Source organism: Syngnathus acus, chromosome 11 (assembly GCF_901709675.1).
Source record: "Syngnathus acus chromosome 11, fSynAcu1.2, whole genome shotgun sequence".
Lineage (NCBI taxonomy): Eukaryota > Metazoa > Chordata > Actinopteri > Syngnathiformes > Syngnathidae > Syngnathus > Syngnathus acus.
This window is the reverse complement of record NC_051096.1, coordinates 4753058-4772559: the sequence shown is the minus strand read 5'-3', so window position 1 is coordinate 4772559 and position 19502 is coordinate 4753058. Positions and strand designations below refer to the sequence as shown.

The 19502-nt window shown below is 46.3% G+C and overlaps 1 protein-coding gene across 2 annotated transcripts; it reads left to right on the top strand.

The window, feature by feature from the left end:
- The first annotated feature begins 547 nt into the window (after positions 1–547).
- Positions 548–18625, top strand: trim71 (tripartite motif containing 71, E3 ubiquitin protein ligase). Of its 2 annotated transcripts, XM_037264776.1 has the most exons (8): positions 548–828; positions 1222–2193; positions 7544–7711; positions 9998–10132; positions 12483–12725; positions 12787–13284; positions 13348–13488; positions 13668–17958. In XM_037264776.1, the coding sequence occupies exons 2-8, from the start codon at positions 1462–1464 to the stop codon at positions 14238–14240; spliced, it is 2490 nt and encodes an 829-aa protein (XP_037120671.1). In that variant the 5' UTR covers positions 548–828; positions 1222–1461; the 3' UTR covers positions 14241–17958. The 2 variants fall into 2 exon arrangements, with proteins under 2 accessions (XP_037120671.1, XP_037120670.1); XM_037264775.1 differs by having other exon boundaries at positions 548–2193; positions 13668–18625.
- Positions 18626–19502: the final 877 nt, after the last annotated feature.

Genomic DNA, 19502 nt, shown 5'->3' with positions numbered 1-19502 from the left:
ATTTTTTCCCCCCTATTAGTGGTGATTATGATTATTTTTCTATTTGGTTTACAAAATATCGATCCAATTTTTTTGTGGGGTATTATTTTGATGGAAAACGAATTACAGAAATTTGCACACCTTTTTTATATGATTGATTTATGTGTTTTACGACGCCGTTTGACGTCAAGATTTGCGACGTTCATGTACACTGCAGTAAAAGCATTCCTGCTTAAAATTAATAGCTTAATGGGCCGGCACAGCAATATTAATATCAATCATTTTGCTCGATGCGCTGTCAGTATACGGCTCCTTCCTGGGGAATTGTAAATCAAATGTCCGTAGTTTAAGTCCGGTGGCGTTTAATTGAAGTTTAACAGCGCAGTTACAACATCAAAACAAATCGATTTTTTGTCAAGAATGTACACTTCGTTTATTTTTTATTTTCTCAACAGAACGCTAACGTCGGACGCACGGATGCGCACGCACGCAGACTCGGGTACGAGCGCCTGGTCTTCCCCCGCCCCCCTTCATCCGCTCCTCCCCTTCCTCCCAGTCCCTGCAGCGGAAGTGAGTCAATTTTTACTCGTCAGTCGAACTGGAGCTGCCCTTGGAGCTACAGCTTGGGCAACACGCGCCCGTGGGAGCTCGTACCTTCAGCCGGTGTTGATGATTCTTTCCCGGAGGAAATAAATAGAAAGGTGGACGACCGAGTAGAGGCTTGGACCATTCATTCGATGTGTTCCTCCCCCCTCCCCTTTGCCCCATGCTGTCTGAGAGGAAAAGCCTGCGTGAAATTCCTCCACGCCAAAAACAAGCCCACCGTGGGGAAGGAAGGATAACTGGGAGGTAGACCATTTTTTTCCCGATTGTTTATTTATTTTTCTACGAGGGTTACCTATAAGTACGTTTGTTTTTATCGTTCTCGCCACGCAATGTGGTTGTCGCTTTGCTGAATCGTCGAACACCTTTGGGTTCGAGGTTCGACTCCTCACTGAATTCCCACCGATGGTGACCCACTAGGGGCGAGAACGTAATAACTAAACTGAAGAAAACTGCTGTTTTTTCTACACGAGCGCCGAGCTCCGTGGTCATGTTGCCTAACCGGTGGGGGAGGAGAAACCGTGTCCCCTCCACATAGACGCCGATCCAGTCACTCCAGATTTTTTTTTTTGCCTCAATTTAACATCACCTGCCTCCTGCACAGAATCAATAACGTTGTTCGATGTTGTCACGTTTCAGGGATTGATTGATTGACACCGCCTTACCGCCACCTCGTTGATTTTTGCATCACATCTGAGTTATGTAGTAGAGACATATCTGTACGCAGATGATCACCCCTCTCCCTGGTGAAGTGACTTTAATGCCTCATGAATCTACCTCAAGCAACAGCGTTCTCCCGACTCGACACATCGGCTCGACGTGTGCCCAAATGTCTACCTCAGCTGTAAACTGAGCCTTGTTTTTGAGGTGACGCCACAGATGGCTTCATTTCCAGACTCGGACCTGCAGACGTGCCCACTCTGCAAAAAGCTGTGTGGCTCCTCAGCCCCCATTTCCTCCAGCTCGTCAACCTCCTCTTCCTCCTCCCACACCTCTTCCTCCTCCAGCCAGACCAGCAGGAGACTTCACGTCCTGCCCTGCCTCCACGCCTTCTGCAGGCAGTGCCTGGAGGCCCAGCGCAGTCCAGGAGACCCGCTGAAATTACGTTGCCCCACTTGCGACCAGAAGGTGTCCATCTCCGAGGCCGGCGTGGACTCGCTGCCTTCCACCAACTTCCTCTTCAGCAACCTGTTGGATGTGGTGGTGAGCACCGAGGAGCAGATCCAGAACAAGAATGGCCACCACCACCCCAATCGAGGAGGCTTGAGCACCTCCGGCTTCCATCCCACCCACGGAAGCCTTCTGCACCCACCCCATCTCATGGCAGAACCTCAGTGTAGCTCCTGTGACGAGCAGAACCTGGCCACGTCCCACTGCCTCGATTGCCAAGAGTATCTGTGCGACAACTGCGTCCGTGCTCATCAACGGGTGAGGCTCACCAAGGACCACTTCATCGAACGGCTCGGGGAAAATCTCCACGTGGCCCGAGTCAACAGCAACCCGGGCCAGCCGGCCATGTCGGTGTCCCTCGCTCAGTCCTTGCAGAACAACTTTGCGCTGCTGTCCCTTTTCCAGGACCGGATGAGCTTCTGTCAACACCATGACAATGAGGTAAGCATAAACACCAACCACTCGTGTCGTATTAGAACCGTGAAACAAAATCCATCGGGGGGGAAAAAAGGCACTGCGATGTCATTTTCAGTCACAAGTGGCAAAATGGCCGCCCCGACATGGAGAAAACCAAGTGTCGCTTAATTCTTATTTCACAAATGATTGATCAGAATACCGTGTTCAGACGAGTAGGGGTTCCCCCGGCATACCTGATGATCTCTCACGGCTGGGTGGTTGGCGATGGCTGTAGTAATGCAATATGGCAGAGAACGATACCCGGGACCATATGGCAAGAAGTTCAAAGGAAGCCGAGTGACTCATTCCTCCTAGTCAGAATGGCTGCATTTCCGCACGCACGCATAAATGCATGCCGTCTCTGCCTAATGTGGACCACATCAGGCATTCGGAGCAGAAAATGCCCCCCCCCCCCCCCACCCCTATAAGCAACAACCCATGCTTAAAGTTAAGTTAAAGTCCCAATGATCGTCACACACACATCTGGGTGTGGTGAAATTTGTCCTCTGCATTTAACCCATGTGATTTTGATCCATCCCCTGGGGGAGAGGGGAGCAGTGAGCAGCAGCGGTGCCGCGCTCGGGAATCATTTGGTGATCTAACCCCCCAATTCCAACCCTTAATGCTGAGTGCCAAGCAGGGAGGCAATGGCTCCCATTTTTATAGTCTTTGGTATGACCCGGCCGTTATGTTAAGTTATGTGATCTGGATAAAAGTTGGTTGCAATGGAAACCATCTTGGTTGAGCCATATGGACCGAATGAATAACGTATGATGGGAGAGGGGGATCTTTTTCTGTAAGCTCTGGTTCCTGAGGAGAGAGGAAATGTCTTCCTTAATGCAGTTTGTGTCCTGCAGATAGGAGGCAGCCATTTTGTTTTGTCAATATACTCGGGCAAATATATTTTGGTATAATCCCAACTAAAACAACCAAATTTCAAATACGCATGTGGGCAAGGTGAGATATCATTGATTCTAAATTTTGAATATTTCCAAAATTAGATGAATTTACAGGAAATTGTCCATCCCTTCACAAGCTTAGTCTGATACATCCTTCAACTGACTTTCTTGACAATAGCACGGACTCACCCACGCTGCGTTTTATTGTCATCGGCGAAGGCAATTAGCATAATGTGCAGTTTTCAATGCATTGCGGAGCCCATTTGAGATTCGCAGTGACCCTCCCCCTGCGTTGCCAGTAAATAGATTTGACTCGGTATTCCAGTAAGAGCTTCTTTTCCCAGTAAGGCCGCCCTCACCCACTGTGGTCCCTGGGGGAGGGAATGACACAAGAGAAGGTCAGGCTTTCTCTACCTGCGAGTCGAGTCGCGAGGCTCAATATGAAACTGAAGGCTTAACTAAATCTGTCCTGTCCGAGGCATCGACGGCACAAGCGACTTTCTTGCTTGTGTGTGGAAATTGAAATGGAAAATGGGATTACACCAAAGGAGCGCCCCGGGCTTGCTGCGACGTCGCCCGCCGACACCCAAATCCACGCGCCGCTCGGTCGGAGGAGCGGCTAATGAGATGTTAATCCGCCGTCAGTCTTTGCCATAGATTAAACGGTCGTCAGGGTGACAAAGGGCCTGGCCCGCTCTAGTGAATTGCCTCCCACAAACTCACTAAATAGTCAGATTGAGTAGCCGCGATTGTATTCCATTGAGTCAAGTTGAATGAATCACTTAGGAAACTTGAGAAACCCGCACATGCTTTTGATTCGAGGCAAACGGAAGGCTTTGTAGTTTCCATTTTGTCTCCTCTATATAGCTACCGCCTTTTCTTTTGTAAAACAATGGATGTTCTGGAGGCAAGCCAGCCCCCTTTTAGTCAGCTGTCGCTATTTGGTTTCATCACCCCTGGAAGTGGCCGGCGGTGGCTTTTCCAACACCTTCTGCCATCTGCACGTAGTTATCCCCTGAATAAGACTCGGGTGCGAGCGCACAAATAGTTAGCAGAGTGGGATTATGAAGTTCTGACTTCCAGGCTTGCAACATGTGGCCCGTAATTAGACTGCGTTTCCTGTGTGACGTGTGTGTCCTGGCTTTTGATGTCCAACTTTGGCCCTTATAAATGTATCGGACCTTGAGGCCGAGGCGTTCCCACGTGCCTTACCGGGTCGAAAAAGCTAATATGCATCTGCAATGCGCACGTGTTCATAACAAAGCCACAACACGCCCCTCCACATTCACCGAGCCGCCAGCCTCTCTACCACGCCCCCCTCGCCCTTCCCTCTCCCTCTCTACTGTACATACTGTAGCATGCTCGCTAAGTAGGCCAGCTTTGTTTTCCTTCCGTGCTCCAAAGCCCGTCCAATTAGGTCGCCGGATCGGAGCCACCGCCCTCCCACGGCGCCACGCTCCTATCTGGCAGAGTTTCAAAACATCGAGAGGCGGGGTCCCAACGTTGTGTTGATGGCGAGCGGCCAACACGAGGTTGCCCTATAAGAGTGATAGGAAGGAGGGAAAAGAAAGGGGTGGGGAAAAAAGGAAAGGAAAACTGAGTGGTGCCCAGCTCGTTTTATGTTATGTCATAGGCTTTCCCACCCTGAGTTTTGCCATGCATCGAAATTAAAAGCCGCAACGTTTTTAGAAATGAACTGAACCCACTAAAGCTTAATTCATAATTAGTATTGAATATATTACTCAAATACAAATTCCGTTTTTATTGTGTTATTACGAAACAAATAGAAAAACAAATGAGTGAATTCAGGATCAGCACAAATAAATTATTTCTTAAGTTTACTTGGCGTTTAGGATTAAAACCTTTTATGTCTAATTTTTGTGTCTGAATATAATTATTATTTTCTCAAAAGCCAGACTTGTCTGAAGGTGCGGTTTAGAACAGGAACTTCTTAATTGCGCTTGTCTCGAGCTGTCAAATGCATTAGCGCCTTTGGGAATGTCACTTTGTGATGCGTTAGTGTGCGTGCACCACACCTCCAATCTTCTTGCACTCCGCCTGTTAACACAACGGAAAAAGCCCCAGGCGCTGCCATGTGCAAATAGTAAATTCCTGCTGCTTAATTTTAGTTAAATTAAGCGGCGTATGAAATTATCCAGAGTTGCTTTTTTTTTTTTTTTTTTTAAGGCAGAGTTTTTAGTTTTATGTCAAATGTTTATTAGATAAAACCACTAATTATTTTAAATGCATTTTTAGGTGTTGTAGACAATTTTAATTTTAGTTAAATTAAATGGCGTATGAAATTATCCAGAGTTGCTTTTTTTTAAGGCAGTTTTTTAGTTTTATGTCAAATGTTTATTAGATAAAAACACTAATTATTTTAAATGCATTTTTAGGTATTCTTGTAGACACACACACAGGAAAATTATTTTTTATTTTTATCAGACTCATTTGTTGAACAGCGACAATTATACTTTTTCTAATAAATATTTTGCAACTCCAACATAATTCCTTCGCGTGTGCATAAGAAACGACGTGGAAACAATTGTGGAAATAATCTTTTGCGCAAGGTAAATTGTCTCTCTGTCAGCGTCGCTCAAACATTTTTTTTTCTTCTTTGTAAATGCGCTCCTTGCAGAGCCGGCCCAGTTATTTTCTGGCGGCGCAGTGTGACAATACTAGGCTGACATCCCCTCCCCCTCGCTCTGCTCTGGGAGATTTTACTGGTTGCTTGAGTTCGTGCCCTCTTCCCTAGTTCCCAGTGCCTGCAGGGAGGGAGGGAGGCCGTCTCCATGATAGTACCAGACATCACATGGGGAACAAAAAATGTATACAAAATTTAAAATGGCTCTGGGTTCTTTAGCCATACACCAAGAAGCCACAAAATACCGTCTGTTAAAGCAGAATTAATTTAGAATACAGAAAAAAAAAATTATACTAACCCAATAGCACCTTAAATTTGACTCGCTAGCAAAAAAAAAAAAAGAAAATTGGGCTTATACAAAGGCAGAATAAAAGAAACAGCAACTCATGGTTAAACTGTCGCTCACCCTTTTCTAAAGGTTTATGAGTAACAGCGCTTGACACCATGGGCGTGTCTTATTGTAAATTGGTAACGTGAGAGATTAATGGGCAGAGCGGGAGAGAGCGTAACATCCGGTACACTAATGAAATCCTATAATTTACGACCCGCCAGCCCCCCTCGTACGGCCGAGGCCTGGTGCCGAGAGTGAAATAGCGCCCGCGACCCCCAACCATCCCACAGCTGAAAAACACAGCAGGGAAAAAAAGCGAATAAATTCTAAGACACAATCCCTACAATTTGTTTCCCATTTTCTATCGAGGTACGGATTTATCCAGCAAATAAACACCATTGTAAATTAAAGTGGGAAATTGAATGAATGAATGTTTGGAAAGCAGCGGGTAAGGACAAAGACCCTGGCGCGCGATGACTCGTGGGAATAGTGTGTCAATAATATTGAGCGCACTTTCAAGAGGTTCTGTGTGTTATGTAATCTGAAATCTTGCAATTATGAATGACTTCTTCACCTCTGTTTATTTTTTTTCCCCCCTTCCTGCAGTTTTGATGATAAAGGAATTTCATCTAGATCTTCTAAATGTGGTTGACGCACCAAAATTGAGAGCAGCCAGTCCACATTCGTCCGGCCTCTTTTTTTTTTTTTTCTTCCCATCTCAGCGCCTCCCGCATTCCTCTCTTTTGCATGCCACGTCCCCTTGGAATTTTGGAGATGTCAATAGAGTAGGAGGAGGAGAAGGGTGGAAATGTGAGAGGAGTGATGGAGCTGGGCTCCAGCAAAAAAAAAAAAAAAAAAAAAAAAGGAAGTCAGATAAAAGTAGCTGCATGTGCACAAGCGCGCATCTCATTCGATTATGCCGCCACCTGGGGAGAATGGCGGTTATTGATGGATTGATCGCATCACCATCCACTCTATGCCCGGGCGCCATTGAAGCCCATAGATCTTGCATCTCTTTGGGATATGATGGTCAGCGGATACTTAATTAGCCTTACGACCAATCGGCTCTCAGTGGAGAGAGGATGAGGTTAAACGACTTTCTCTCCAGGGATGTGGACACTTTTGTGTCAGACGTGACTTGTGCCGCTTTGGCTTCTGTGATGCGATAGAAAAACAATTTGATCATCCTACATGTGAAGAATGGGTTATCGATCAAGTTTTCATCGCCTTTAGTCCATCTGTTGTGTTTTACAGCAGGACTTTTTATGAGCTGGTCAATCATGCATATGGATGACTTTTGTCATTCACTCTTCTCTCATTGATTAGGTGTCTCTCATTGATTTGGGGGGTACACTCAAGCAGATGAGTTTGTGTGCATGAATGAGATGTGTTTTCAAGCTGTTATTGATTACTTCCGGTAAAGGGAAGTTGAATCTTTTTGCATTATTTTTTTTTCTCTAGGTTTTCCTGTTCTTTTGCGAGAGCTGCTCCGTGCCCATCTGCAGAGAGTGCAGCATGAGCCGCCACGTGGGCCACACTTTTGTTTACCTCCAAGAGGCCGTGCAGGACTGCAGGTCCGTCACCATCCAGCTGCTGGCTGACGCACAAAAGGGACGACAGGCCGTGCAGGTGAGATGGACGCCGGTTAGCACGATTGACATATTGGAAATAATGCAAAATGCAATTTTTTGAAGACCAAAATTAGCAGCAAAATACGCTTAATTGAAACTCACTGTAGTGATAGGCGTGGGTAGGAGCTTGATATCGGCGCCGTTTTCTGGTGCCATATCATCGATACTTGTCCGACTGCTTTCAACGTAGCAGAGCAGGAGAAGTGAGTATCGGGTGTCAAACTAAACATGGGCGTTGTAGAATACCTGTTCCACACAGACGTAAGAGCGCCGTAAGTGGCGCACCAGGCGGAAAATGGCCGGGTCGACCCGTGCTCTGTTTACACACAGCAGCGACGTGGAAAAGGTGGCTTTTATAGGTCGTGGAAAAGGTGGCTTTCATGGCAAGGCGTTTTATTTTGAAATGGAATACCCGTTTTAGTATGGAAGCTTGCTTGGCAAGAAATAAATAGACAAAGCATCAAGTGACAACATTTTTGTGCCTCTGCTAGCTAAATGAGTGACCAGTCCCTGGAATTTTTATTTTCCACCCGAGTTGGAGGTGTCCAGCTGGTCCTGAAAGGGGGCCGGTCACACGGAGTGAGGTCCGGCGGGGGTAGGGATGAAGGTCAAAGGGGGGGGGGGGGGTAGATGAAGTATTTAAAGGATTTGAGAGAAAGGAAAGATCCCGTCCTCAGTCAAAGAAGTGGAACAGCCCTTGTCCCCCCACCCCCCATTTATTTAGGCTCACAGGCACTTAGTGCCTCTCATTTAGCTAATTATGGAATTAAGAAGTCCACATTATGCAGAAATGGAGCAGAAATGTGTTCAATTTCATCTGTTATTGAATTTTTTTTGGGGGGGAGGGCTTTAGGTTGTCCACCTAACTACTTCACAGACATGGAGACATTTTATGAAAACATCTTTTTTTTAATTAAACGTAGCACGTAAAAAGCAATCGATAAAAAGTGTCAACATTCCGACAGATAAGTGCTCTTTAAGTCAACTCCCTTATCAGTCAGTCCTCTTAGAGCACACACTTATGACCTTGGTAGGACACGGTGGAAACACGAAATGCTATCTGAGGTCATGTTACATGCGAGCACACACTCTTTCCCGACCAGAAGTCGTGCCCCGCCTCTCCCTATCTCAATGACCTACATCTGCTTGACTCGCTCATGCACGCGCGGCGCCGAGTTCACCCGGGGGTCTTCCCCAAATTCCGAAACCTCAGCGCAACGCGGCCCGTCTCTCCGGCAACTGCCGACGCGCTCGCCACGCGGAGCAGACTTTGAAACTGAAACCGGGTCCCGCAGAGCTCATGTTTGACCAGTGGGTGTTTTAAAAGACATCTCTGGGTCTCGGGCTAGCAGCTGAGCTTCAAGAGAAGCCGGCCGACCATCTGGCGGTACGTTGTCGTGCGCCTACTTAGTGTTTGCTTGTCCATTTTGTCTGAGGTCACCGCAGGAGTAAATGCTGACGCCAGATAATATGTAAACACACACACACACACACACACACACACACACACACACACTCTCTGCTCCACCGTGAGGTAGGAAATTTCCGCCCACTCCACCCCCATTATCTTCCCTGACCTCTGACCCTGCTCTTGTGACTCTCCCGGTTGGCCCGATTCTCTGTCCCTCTGCCATCTGATTGGTCACTTTGACCCTCTTTGTGCAGCAAGCTGTGCTCTGCTGGGAATATGTGGAAAGAGCCCATAAAGATTGCAAGCACCTGAAAGTAGACAGAAAAATAACCAAATTATATTCTTTTAAGCTTTTTTTGAATGTGATATGTGAACGTCTGATCACTTCCTGCTTAAGGACCGCAGCACAGGATATGTAGTGGGCTCTGTTTATGTTGCCCCGCGGAGGAGGCTAATTTAGTTGTCGCTTTAGATGGCCACCTCAAATGGGCCAGCAAAGAAGAGGAAGAAAAGACCCAGCTGCCGGTCTTTGTTCTGGCAGGGCTTGCGGTGGGGTGGGGGGAGTGTGGTATGCGTCTTAAGACAGGGGTTGCAGATCATGACCTGTAAGGTTTAGTTGACCTTTGAGCCCTGCGGCCAATATCACAAAGGCGGCCCTATCCTACCTCCCCCTTTGTCCCTGTGCGGTCTGCCTCACCCGCTGACCGCCCACAAAACGCCAAAAAGAACGGGCGGGTAAATATTGGCCTAAAATTTTGCATTATCGAGTTTAAACCAATTAATATGCAAAGTGTTATAAGCAGGTCTGTGTCCTCCTTTACCTTTTAGCTCACATCACACGTTTTTATTTTTTTTAATTTTTTGATTCTCCAGCTGAGCATGGAGAAGGTCCAGGCCATGGCGGAGCAGGTGGAGATCAAGGCTAAGGTGGTGCAGACTGAAGTGAAGGCCCTGGTCCTAAGGCACAAGAAAGCGCTGGAGGAGCGAGAGTGTGAACTACTGTGGAAGGTAAACCGTTTCCCCTGATAAATCGAACTTTTCTTGAATCGCTCCACAAAACGGGTATTTCAAAAAAACTGGTATTTAAAAAAAATCCCTTGTAAAACTGGTTTGACACCATGTTGCTATTTTTTTTGTGTGTGTAGCCTTAAGTAAAGAAAATGTTATTTTCTCAATTTGCTTTTCTGGTAAGTACTTTTTTTTTTAGACTTTTGATTAGCTAGTTTTTAAAGTGCCACCTTTAATTTAGCTCAATGTGCTTTTCCCGTCTTTTACAATTAGCCTGGTCTGCCGGGATGGGCTCGGTGAACAAGATAGGTCGCAATGGGAATTCTTTCTTTTTTTATACCAGCGCACTTGTGGACATAGATATTTTAAAAATGACCCGCGTCTCACCTGCTCCTAGCTTCCCCCACAGCTGTGATGGGTTTGTGGGTCAGTCCCTCTTCAATCTTTTCCAGACAACCAAGCACTCAACTCGTAGCCTGCCTGACAAACAACCTTTCATTTCATTCCTTCTCACCAATAGTGGATCAATAGACTGACCGAGTACACATGTTGAGATGAATCTTCGATTTCTTTCGCCTCTTGTAACCGTTGTGTTTATGAGGGGCAGTTGTCAGAATGATTTGTGATGCCCTGGCCTGCACTTTGTCTGTCTGCTTACTAAACTTTTAAGGAATGCCGTCGAGAGCGGACCGAATACCAGTCGAGCCTGATGAAAGTTGTAAAGTAGGTGGGGGAGGTGTGGACGGGTGTCGTACGGCTCCATGTCATGATCATGTGTGGTTTATGGTCTTGGCTAGCCTTCGGAATATTCCATTCAGAATCCTTTTGCTGTTGTAAAACGCCACACTGCTATTAAATGCCATCCAGGCATTTATTGTTTGATTCAATTTCTCGTCCGATAAATCCATCCGAAATTTGATGGAGATGTCAAATGGGCCTGAAAATATGAATAATGTTCTCAGCGGACCGGCTGATAATAAAAATTACACTTCAGTCCATATTCTCGTGCAGATCTGGTGAAGATTTGAATCCCAGCACGAGCACATGGATGTATTTATGGTTTTCAATGTGGCTGTAAATGTCACTTTAATTCAATTGAATCCTTTAGCCATGAAGATGTCAGGTTGCGCTTTGCCGTGGTAAATTCTCGGCTTTCCTACAAGGACTTGCGTACTTTGAGGATTGCCGTAGAGCTTAGCGTGCGGCTGAAATCCGAGAAGTCTGCCGGAGAACTCTGCTGATCTGTTCAAGATGAGAGTCTCTGCTTTCTATTATTGAATGTCTGTTCTGAAAAAGGTGATGTTTGATGTCAGACTCCAAATCAGAACAAGCGCACCGTGCAAATTAAGCCCCTCCCCCTTTTTTTTTACAATCAATTTAGAGACTGATTAGTAAAGATGGTTAATGAGGTAACACTGATTTTTGCCTGCGTCATCAGCATGATGAGCGGAAGTTTCCTGCCAGCAAGCAAGATGATGGCCGGCGTTGCCTGGGAAACAAATTCAGTCCCTCTGCATTGTGTTTCCTCACTGTTAGGCTCATCACCGATGTGACCGCCGATGCATTTTGCGTGGGAGTGTAGGCGGGGAGTTGCGCCGGCATGCTAGATTGCTTCCCACAAAAAAAAAAAAGAATGATCAAGGTCCTTTACTTATCTCTACATCTTCCCGGCGTGTCGACGTGGACGCTCCACTTCCAGGGTATCCATCAGAAAGGCCAACAAGAGGCTTTGTCTTCACGGACTATAAAGTGTAAATCTACTCTCACATGTGCAAATTGCACTTCTGCCCAGGCCGGGATTCAACAAAGGGGCCACTTTTGGAGCCTGAGTAGGGAGGGACTGGAAAGTGTCCCTTAGCATTGAAGGCGCTCAGCCTATTGTGCTCGACTCTTTTTGTTAGGTGACGCTAAGTAAGAGGCAACTATGCTTCTCAAGTTCTACCGGCATCTCACCTTTTTTTCCGACTGAGTATTTAAACAAAAAATATCATGTCATGCTGCCATGCAATCTAACTGTGAGAAACTACACCACAATTAAAAAGATTACACAGCTCAGCCTCCTTTTAAAGTCATTGACTTTCCATAAAAGTCCTAGTGACGTTTCAAAACCAATTCTGCTCATTGCTGCCATCTTGTGGACAGATTGACACATTGAAACATTTATTTTCTCTACGTGTCTATATTGTGCCAAAGCACAAATTTTACATAAGAAATATTTCACAGCGCAGCATAGGACCAGAAATTTTGACTTAGATAAAGAAAAGTATATTATTATTTAAAAATAATAATTGTGCTGCTACTTGATCTGTCAACTTCAACAAATCAGTTTTTTCCTTTTCACCCCTCGCAGTTGGAGAAGATCCGGCAGCTGAAGGCCAAGTCGCTATACCTGCAGGTGGAGAAACTGCACCAGAGTCTGACCAAGTTGGACAGCACCATCGCCGCCGTCAGCCAGGTGCTGGACGAGGGCCGCCACATTGACGTGCTGCTGGCGCGCGAGCGAATGCTCACCCAAATCCATGAGCTCAAAGCACTGAGGGGCCTGATGCAGCCCCAGGAGGACGACCGCTTCATGTTCACGCCTCCAGACCAGGTGGGATCTCATAAAATCCTTGAAGTGGTGTGAAAATGCTTACTTACATTTGTTCTCCCAGGCTCTCTACATCGCTATCCAATCCATGGGCCTGATCAGCAGCGGCGCCTTTGCCCCAGTCACCAAAGCGCACGGCGACGGTCTCAACACCGCGCTCCGCGGCAAGCACGCCGCTTTCACTGTGATCGGCTACGACCACGACGGCGAGCCGCGTCTCTCCGGCGGCGACATGGTGACGGCGATAGTCATGTCGGTGGCAGACGCCAACCTCTCCGCCGCGGAGGTGACCGACCACCAGAACGGCTCGTACACTGTTAGCTACATGGCCAAATGCGAGGGGGAGCACCTCGTCTCCGTCTTGGTGTGCAACCAGCACATTCAGGGAAGCCCCTTCAAGGTGTTTGTGAAATCGGGCCGCAGCTACGGCTCGCTGGGTTCCCAAGTGTCGTCGTTCGGAGGCGAGGGCGAGGGGGACGGTCAACTGTGTCGTCCTTGGGGCATCAGCGTGGACAAGGAGGGATACGTGGTGGTGGCGGACCGCAGCAACAACCGCATACAGGTAGGAAGTTTGCTCGCTTAAATAAATTCACGATAAAAATTCCACTTGATTGTCTATTTCCAGATATTCAAGCCCTGTGGCGCATTCCACCACAAATTTGGCTCTCTGGGTTCTCGACCCGGTCAGTTTGATCGTCCGGCCGGGGTCGCCTGCGACAGCCAGAGGCGAATCATTGTGGCCGACAAGGACAATCACCGTGTGCAGGTACGCGATTGGGCTCAGAACAAACCTTCCACACACCGAGTAACATAAATATTCGCAAGTTCAGAAGCAGCTGCTGAAAATATCTTGACTCCTTTCACACGTGTAAAAACAAAGCTCCTCAGCTGTTCACTCCTCCCCATGCAGAGGTCGTGCCCTGACCCATTTGCTTTGCTTGACAGGTGTTTACTTTTGAGGGCCAGTTCCTGCTGAAGTTTGGGGAAAAGGGGACCAAGAACGGGCAGTTTAACTACCCCTGGGACGTGGCTGTCAACTCCGAGGGTAAGATCTTGGTTTCCGACACGAGGAACCACCGCGTGCAGCTATTTTCCCCCGACGGCTCGTTCCTCAACAAGTACGGTTTCGAGGGGGCTCTGTGGAAACACTTTGACTCGCCCAGAGGCGTGGCCTTCAACCACGAGGATCACCTGGTGGTGACCGACTTTAACAACCACCGGCTGCTGGTTATCCGGCCCGACTGCCAGTCCGCCCGCTTCCTGGGCTCCGAGGGCATCGGTAACGGTCAGTTCCTGCGGCCCCAAGGTGTGGCCGTGGACCAGGAGAACCGAATCATCGTGGCCGACTCCCGAAACCACCGCGTGCAAGTATTTGAGCCCAATGGAAATTTCTTATGCAAATTTGGAACCCAGGGGAGTGGCTTTGGACAGATGGATCGTCCCTCCGGGGTCGCCGTGACTCCGGACGGAGTCATCGTCGTCGTCGACTTCGGGAATAATCGTATCCTCAAGTTCTAGAAAGACAACATTCGCTCCCTCAATTTGGCCCTTTGCTGTTTTTTTTCCCTCAACAAAGGCGAGCGAGCGAATGAATCAAAAAACTGACACATTAGGAATAAGAAATCTCAGAGGATTGAGAGCACGTTGACGAGAAGGGAAATCGAACCTCGATAACTTTTTTTTTTTCCCATTTCGCACCGTCAATCTGATATGTTCTGGTTTATATTTGAATGGGGACCTCTACAAACGGATAATCAGTAGCCAAAAAAAAAAAAGAGCCATTTGTCCCTTCTTCATAGTCAACTGCTCGATTCTTTTCTGTAAACTCTTCTCGAGTATCCTTCTCAGGGAATTTCTCACTTTTCTTGAAACCTCGTACCCTCTGCTCCACACCTACCTCATTTAGCTCTTTATGAATGTATTCATAGTCACTGAGCAGAGGTTTATTGGTCCGTGAAGTTTTACAAAGAAAAGCCTACCTCTATACTTTTTATTTAAGAGAGACAAAAATAAGGAGGAAGAAAAAGAGACTCTTCAGTCGATTTATTTGCACAGGAGTAATGGAATTTGTGCTGTGCATCTTTTTAAATATGTGTTGAGTGAACCTCCTGAATGTTGTTGCTGAGACAATACTCAGATTGCTGTAGGCGCTGCATAATTTGTTCTCATTCGAAGGCATTGCTCAAAAACAATTAGGGTACAGTCCGGTAGTGTCTTCTTCATCGCTTTTTTTTGTTTTGTTTTGTTTTTTTGATAAGACCCCACTCATCACTATGCTTGAGTTGGCATAGGCATAGCGGCCCAGTTCGAATGTGGGAATGAAATGCCACAATGATATGATGAGATGAAAAAAAAAAGAGCTCAGGTAATAGTTTGGCTGATTGGAAATGATCAGCTCTTATTTAGTTTCACCACAGCAGATCGGGCCTGTGGTGATATTAGAAAAATGAAATTCTTTGCCCGAGACCCCGAAACTTAACGTCTCGTTCGGCGGCGTGACCGACCGAGATTAGTATGCAAGGACCTCTTGCTCGCCTCCAAAAAGGGAGGACCCACAAACAAACGTGGGGGTGATACTTTTTCAAAGAGCAGGATCTATTAGGGATCCTAAAGTAGAGATTTAATCATGGCTAAATGACACCTTTTTCCCCCCGAGGCAGTGTTTAACAAAAAGCCTCAGAAGTAGATAGTCCAGAGGACGAAAATAAGAACATCAAATAGACTTAAGACTTGACAAAACAGTGAACCCTTACCATTCGCAGGGCGGGGGAGAATTGAAAATGTACGACGAATCGATCTCCCTCCAAAGGGGTTTAATTGCCTATAGATGTCACGAGAGCGTGGCAAAGCACTACTTTTGTCTCGACGAAGCTGAAACTCGCTTCAACATCGCTTGCGGCATACACGGTATTCCTCGGCACCTTGTGAATGCCGGCCCGCGGATGCGCGGCGCTTCACTGTACAATCCTTTGGATGGAAGCTGCGGTCCAAAGCCGATCCATCGAAAGTGCGCTGCCGCCAAAGCTCGCCCCAATTTATCAGGTCTTCAGGCGTCTTTAGAACGTTGCGCTAGTAGACCAATCCTCTAAAGATGTATCCACCAACTATTAGATTCAACCAAAGTCGAATATCTGCACACTGGCCAACTAAGAAAAAATGGCTTTTAAAAGATTTAAAAAATAAAAAGTCACCATCTTCAATAATCATGGTTGCCGGGAAATGCGACCGGCATAATTCGTGGAGTTTACTAGCACTGCCCGCTGACATCACACGAGTCCTGTTTGAATCCAGTTGCATAGAAAACCAAAGAGAACCCTCCCTCTCCCTCATTTTAGACCCCCGCCAATCCGACGTAGAACAACTCGTAGCGCCCCCCCCTAAGCAAATCCGTGGCGAGGCGTCGTCGCTGACGTCAATCTGTGCCCCACTTGATCGCACTCGACAATTCATGTTCCGTTAGCAAATTTGGAAAGATTCCCCGACGGGCCTTCTTCTCTGAGGAGAGGTTCTGTCCGCACATGATCCCAATTCAACGTCAGTGTTTGCTTACCTGGTGGACCTCGACACCTCAACTCGCTTTGTAGCGATTCTTCACGTTCATATACCTCAGACTTGTGTCGTTTCCATTTGAATACCTCATTTTGATTTTTTTTTTTTTTTGCGTATTTTCATGTTGGCATACCTCATCAGATGTGTACGCATCACGATATACCTCATTCTTGGACTGCATGTCCCGTAGCTGTAGGCCCAAAGATTGTGGCACTGTTGTGGTCGTCCGTCTTCATCTCGCAACCCCGAGCAGCTTTTTCGCTTGGTTGTCTTTGCTGTACGATTAATTGCCTTTTTTTTTTTTAAAAGCGAAAAAAAAAAAAATCAACCAAAGCAAATATTTCCGTGGATTAGCATCGTGCCAAAGTGACCTCCAAGAGTTCTGTGCCAAGAACCAGGCTGTTGTAGATGACAAAAGGTCACTGGACCACAATATCAGAGATTTAAATGTTGTCAGTTTCTGATGGGGTGCACTTAGGAGGGCTGGGCCCTGATTTTTCTTTGACCTCACGACGACAAACTCGCACATTTCTGCTTTTTTTTGTTGTTAGCGCGCAAGGGGGTGGGGGAAGGACGGGAGCGTTAAAAAAAGTAAACATCACTCGTCGCACAAAAATTCCACAAAGGATTACCTCAACCTTCAGCACAACTTTCCGATATTTATGCACGCGGCAGGACGTGTCTTGACTGTGGCGCCAGCAATTACGAACATTATCAAGTTTCGTAATTTGCACACGGAAGAACATCGACAGTCAGCTTGTTTCTTTTGCGTTGTCAGTATTACTGTGTTCATCCGCGTCTGCATCCTTTTTTCAGAAAAACTACGATTGCAGAGTTCGATTGCAGAGTTCTATCTTAAAGATCCTTAGGTATCCACTCTTTAAGAGGAAAAATATATTTTAAATCTTATTTACTTTTTTTTTGTTTTGTTGCATGCTTTAAAAAAAATCCTTATCATACTGAAGTCTTTTGTTTTGGGGGATAAATGTTGGTAAAATAAATAAATAAAATAGGCGGGTTGCTGACTTTTTGGGAGATGGATAATACCAGAAAAGATGCGCTAGAATAGGGTTGACCTTTGCGATTGTATTCGGTGGCATAGCACAACCTGTTCAGTCAGCCATGCCTCGATTGGTAACCAACAGAAAACATCTTGAGGCTTCTTTTGCGTGCCTCCCAGCTCAGGCGCTTTACTTGCGGGAACTTTCTTCCCACTCTGCATTTATTAAGTCACCCGCAGCACACAAGGGCAGTCTTGTCACGGTCACACGACCACCATTTTGGCTCATCCAGCACACTTTTTGGCAATCCGGGAAGTGGTAATGGCTGCCAATCATGTGACAATCATTGCTCTCTCTCGTGTGTGTCCCACCACCCGTCTAATTTCTGGCCTCTCGTGACTTTTAAGAGAGGAAAAAAAGTAAAGCTGCACCGGGTGATGTGTGCGAGGTCATAGACCTCCTTTTTAATGATTGTATAATCAAAGAAAGACAAAAAATATGGTTGGTGAAATTTTAGAAAGGAAATAAAATATATCTCAGGTAGTTCTCGGCAGCCCTGTCCTGCTGGTGTCTCATTGAAATGTGTCCCATAGGAATAAAGTAGACTACCCCCGGCCCCCTTCTTTTCCCCTTTTCCCTGTTTGGACCTTAGTGCTAGTCTGATTCTTTTGTGTGTCCATTGAAATATATAAAAAAAAATGAAATCTCAATCTGAAATATTGCTTTTGTTTAACTCCCCCCAATTTTTTTTTTTTTTCCTTTTACATAAAAGTACAAATACCACACACAACCTGATGTTCATTGGCCCTTTTAGAATGTATTTTGTGAAGAAAAGGGTTCAACGGCATCTGGCCGATGCACGCTCTCCACTACCCGCCGCTGGACCGCCGCACAATTTTGTATTTGTCACCACCGTGTACCCACATCAGCAATATTTCTCGCCTCGGGTGGCGTAAACCAGCGTGAACATCTGTCTTTTAGCCAATGGGTGATGGTCCAGCAGCGTGGTGGCGGTGGTTGCTCGTGCATCTATTGTCAAAGCAGACCTCCTCTGAATGTAAGCCCTCACAGTCCAGGATGCAGCGTGAGTGGGTGCGGCCTGCTGAGTTTAGATGAGTGCTGCTGGTACTTCCTCGTCATTGTGTGTGTGTGTGTGAATGTGTGACACACACTTTGTGCTGGGTGGAAGTGCAGATGTCAGGTCTTCAGTCTAAATGAGGCAAAGGAGACTATATAATATTTTGGGCTGCCTACTGCTCGCTGCACTCTTTGGACTTTAAACATTTCCTATGCAGTTTTTTTTTGTTTTGTTCTTATTTACACTTAAATAAAGTTGTATTTCTTTGACTTCAACATGTGTCAATAGTGTTCTTTCACAATCTGGACCAGTGGAACCTCCCAACATATTTTTAAGTTCTTATTACTGTAGAATCAAGACAATTTGGTAGGCATGTCTCTCATGAGTAGAAAATAAAAAATAGTCTCAAGGGGCTATTTTAATAACACGGTTGTAAAAGTCACCAGCTCACTGATTTAAAACTTTGTGGAGCTTTCATTCGCTTGAATTACAGACATGAATCTTTTTGGATATGTCTCAATTTGCTTAGCCCACATCGATTGCGTCATATTTGCATTGCAGTTCTATGCCACCACAGCTAGATGTCAGTAGTGCCACATTGTAAATGTCTCAGCACCATTGTGTGGTAGCTGGGGGGGGGGGGGGGGTGAAGTGGAGTCACAAGGGCCAGGTCTCAGTTAACGGTGACCAGGCGTCCTCTTTTCCCCGGACATGTCTTACTTTCCAGCCCCAAAAATCTGTCCGGGGGGAATTTAAAAAAAAAAATTCCGTGCTTTCGCCAGGGTCGGGATGCATATGAAGCCCCCCGCTTCCTCCCAAAAGAGAAAAAAAAAATCTCTCAGAACCCCCCCAAGGGCGTCCTCGAATTGTCCTCGAAAATATGAGGTGTCCTCTTTTCCAGCGACCCAAATCTGGTCACCCTAGTTAACCACTTCAAAAAGGATGCCAACCACTTCCCGCAATTGCATTTTTTTTATTTCTTCATGCAACTGCTTGAAGGGCTGCAGGAAATTCAATTTTCAATACCTTTCTGGTAGGGGTGTAACGATTCATCGATACACATCGATTAATCGATATAATGCTCTACGATTTGTTGGCATCGATGCTAAACGTAAACATCGATCTATATCGCCCGTTTTTGACCTCGGACAT

Bases quoted from the DNA above. Each gene is read 5' to 3' on its own strand.
- trim71 (XM_037264775.1), top strand. From the start codon at position 1,462: ATGGCTTCATTTCCAGACTCGGACCTGCAGACGTGCCCACTCTGCAAA. The intron at 13,285-13,347 runs GTAGGAAGTTTG...GTCTATTTCCAG, and splicing joins GCAGCAACAACCGCATACAG to ATATTCAAGCCCTGTGGCGC. The intron at 13,489-13,667 runs GTACGCGATTGG...TTTGCTTGACAG, and splicing joins AGGACAATCACCGTGTGCAG to GTGTTTACTTTTGAGGGCCA.